Below are 1,639 nucleotides of genomic sequence, written 5' to 3'. Positions count from 1 at the left end.
TTACTGAATACAGTGAATTCACAGTGAACAGGAGCAGGAAATTAGTTACAGTATATTAAAGTAGAATGCTATTGAATCACAGTTATCTGTGTCTGCATTACAGTGATCTTGTATATTTAGACATTAACTGTAATAGTGTGATGTCCACAGTAATATGCCTGCATTGTATCCATAAAATATGTGGTTGCATTTATTTATTTATTTTACTGTTTGATATATTATGCTGTTGCTGCTTGTTTTTTTGGCTACTTGTTCATTTTAATTATGTTTATTTTTAAGATTATACCTTTTAATTGTTAGAGATAATGGGTTTTATAAGCAGAGAGATCATTAAACGATCTAATACTAAACAACCACTTATCTCACCACAATAGTATTGCTAAACCCTCCTCCCTTAACTGTTCATTCAATTGTAATTTTTCTATAACTTACAATGTTGATACGTATAGTTTTAGTAATGAGTCAGTCACTTGCTTTATTTTCTACATGTTGCACAATGCAACAAATTGTGTTCTGTAAAACAACACCATTGCACTGGCTTTTAATTACAGTAAATTAATTAAAAGTAAATTAGGTCCAAGCCAAAGGAAATGCTAATGGTGACTTAACAACTATTGACAACTATTAACACTTTGTTATTTTTGGTGATATATATATATATATATTGTTTTTACATTTTTTATATTGCGCCACAAAATACCTAGTCAGTGTTTTATTTCATTTAAAAAACTGTCAACTTGTGTTCCTGCAATAGTGTTCCTGCAATAGTTTTTTCTCCCTTATAAACTTGTTTTTATTTAAAAATGACACAATGACTTGACACAAGCTGAATTGAGCTTCTTTCTGATGCATGTGCATCTCTTTCAGGATATCCTGGCATCTATGATAAACAGCACCGTGACAAGCAGGCCTCCTGTGACACTGCGCCTCGTTTTCCCCGCCAGTCAGTGCGGTTCACTCATTGGCAAAGGAGGCTCGAAGATCAAAGAGATCAGAGAGGTAGATATTCTAGGTAGAGGTTTAATTGTTGGCAGATGCGCAGGGTTTGTAATGCAGGTCACAGCGTCTCTCAGATGATGCACGGAATGATCCGTTAAACAATTAGTTTCCGTTGCCTCAGCGGCAGGCAGAAACACTTAACAGCAGCATGATTGATTGTCCTCATCAAGTTAGAACTTTTTATTCCTGAGCACAGGGGGCAGCTCGATTCATGCTTCCACTAAATCCGCATGTTATGAGACGGCTGCAACCCTGAGCTGTAATTTCCTAAACTTTTGAACTCACTCACTTTTCCTCAAACTTATCTATTCATGGAATCCGTTGATGGAAAACAAAGCAATTCATCTCAAAAGTGGAACCATTCATTTTCATTTAGCTGTTGAAATTGACATGAGGACAGTGACTTTTGTTTGAAGGCTTTGTTTTTTATTCGGCTGGTGGATCACATTGAATAAATATAGCTGTCCTCGCGGCTGAGGGCTGTGAGGGGTGAACTGGCTGCTGTTATTCCCAGTTGCTATGAATGTCTAGGACAGGACGGCCCACCAAGGCCTAAATAGACTAATATTTATATACAGTATCTAAATAGCTTGACCTAAATAACTGGCCAGACGATAACAATGTCAGTTCTAGACATGAG

General features: G+C 36.5%; 1 protein-coding gene across 1 annotated transcript in view; it reads left to right on the top strand.

Annotated features, from left to right (window-relative positions):
- The window catches only part of LOC107579411 (poly(rC)-binding protein 3-like), a gene marked incomplete at both ends in the record, with an annotated part of 3,615 nt that overhangs the window by 728 nt on the left and 1,248 nt on the right, over positions 1 to 1,639 (top strand). Inside the window, one exon of the mRNA XM_016265245.1 lies at positions 868 to 999. Within this exon, the coding sequence (XP_016120731.1) occupies positions 868 to 999 (132 nt within the window). The remainder of the gene's footprint in view (positions 1 to 867; positions 1,000 to 1,639) is intronic.

The sequence above is a fragment of the Sinocyclocheilus grahami genome, unplaced genomic scaffold (assembly GCF_001515645.1).
Source record: "Sinocyclocheilus grahami isolate Dianchi unplaced genomic scaffold, SAMN03320097.WGS_v1.1 scaffold17121.1, whole genome shotgun sequence".
In the NCBI taxonomy this organism is placed as follows: domain Eukaryota; kingdom Metazoa; phylum Chordata; class Actinopteri; order Cypriniformes; family Cyprinidae; genus Sinocyclocheilus; species Sinocyclocheilus grahami.
This window is presented reverse-complemented; position numbering and strand designations above follow the sequence as displayed.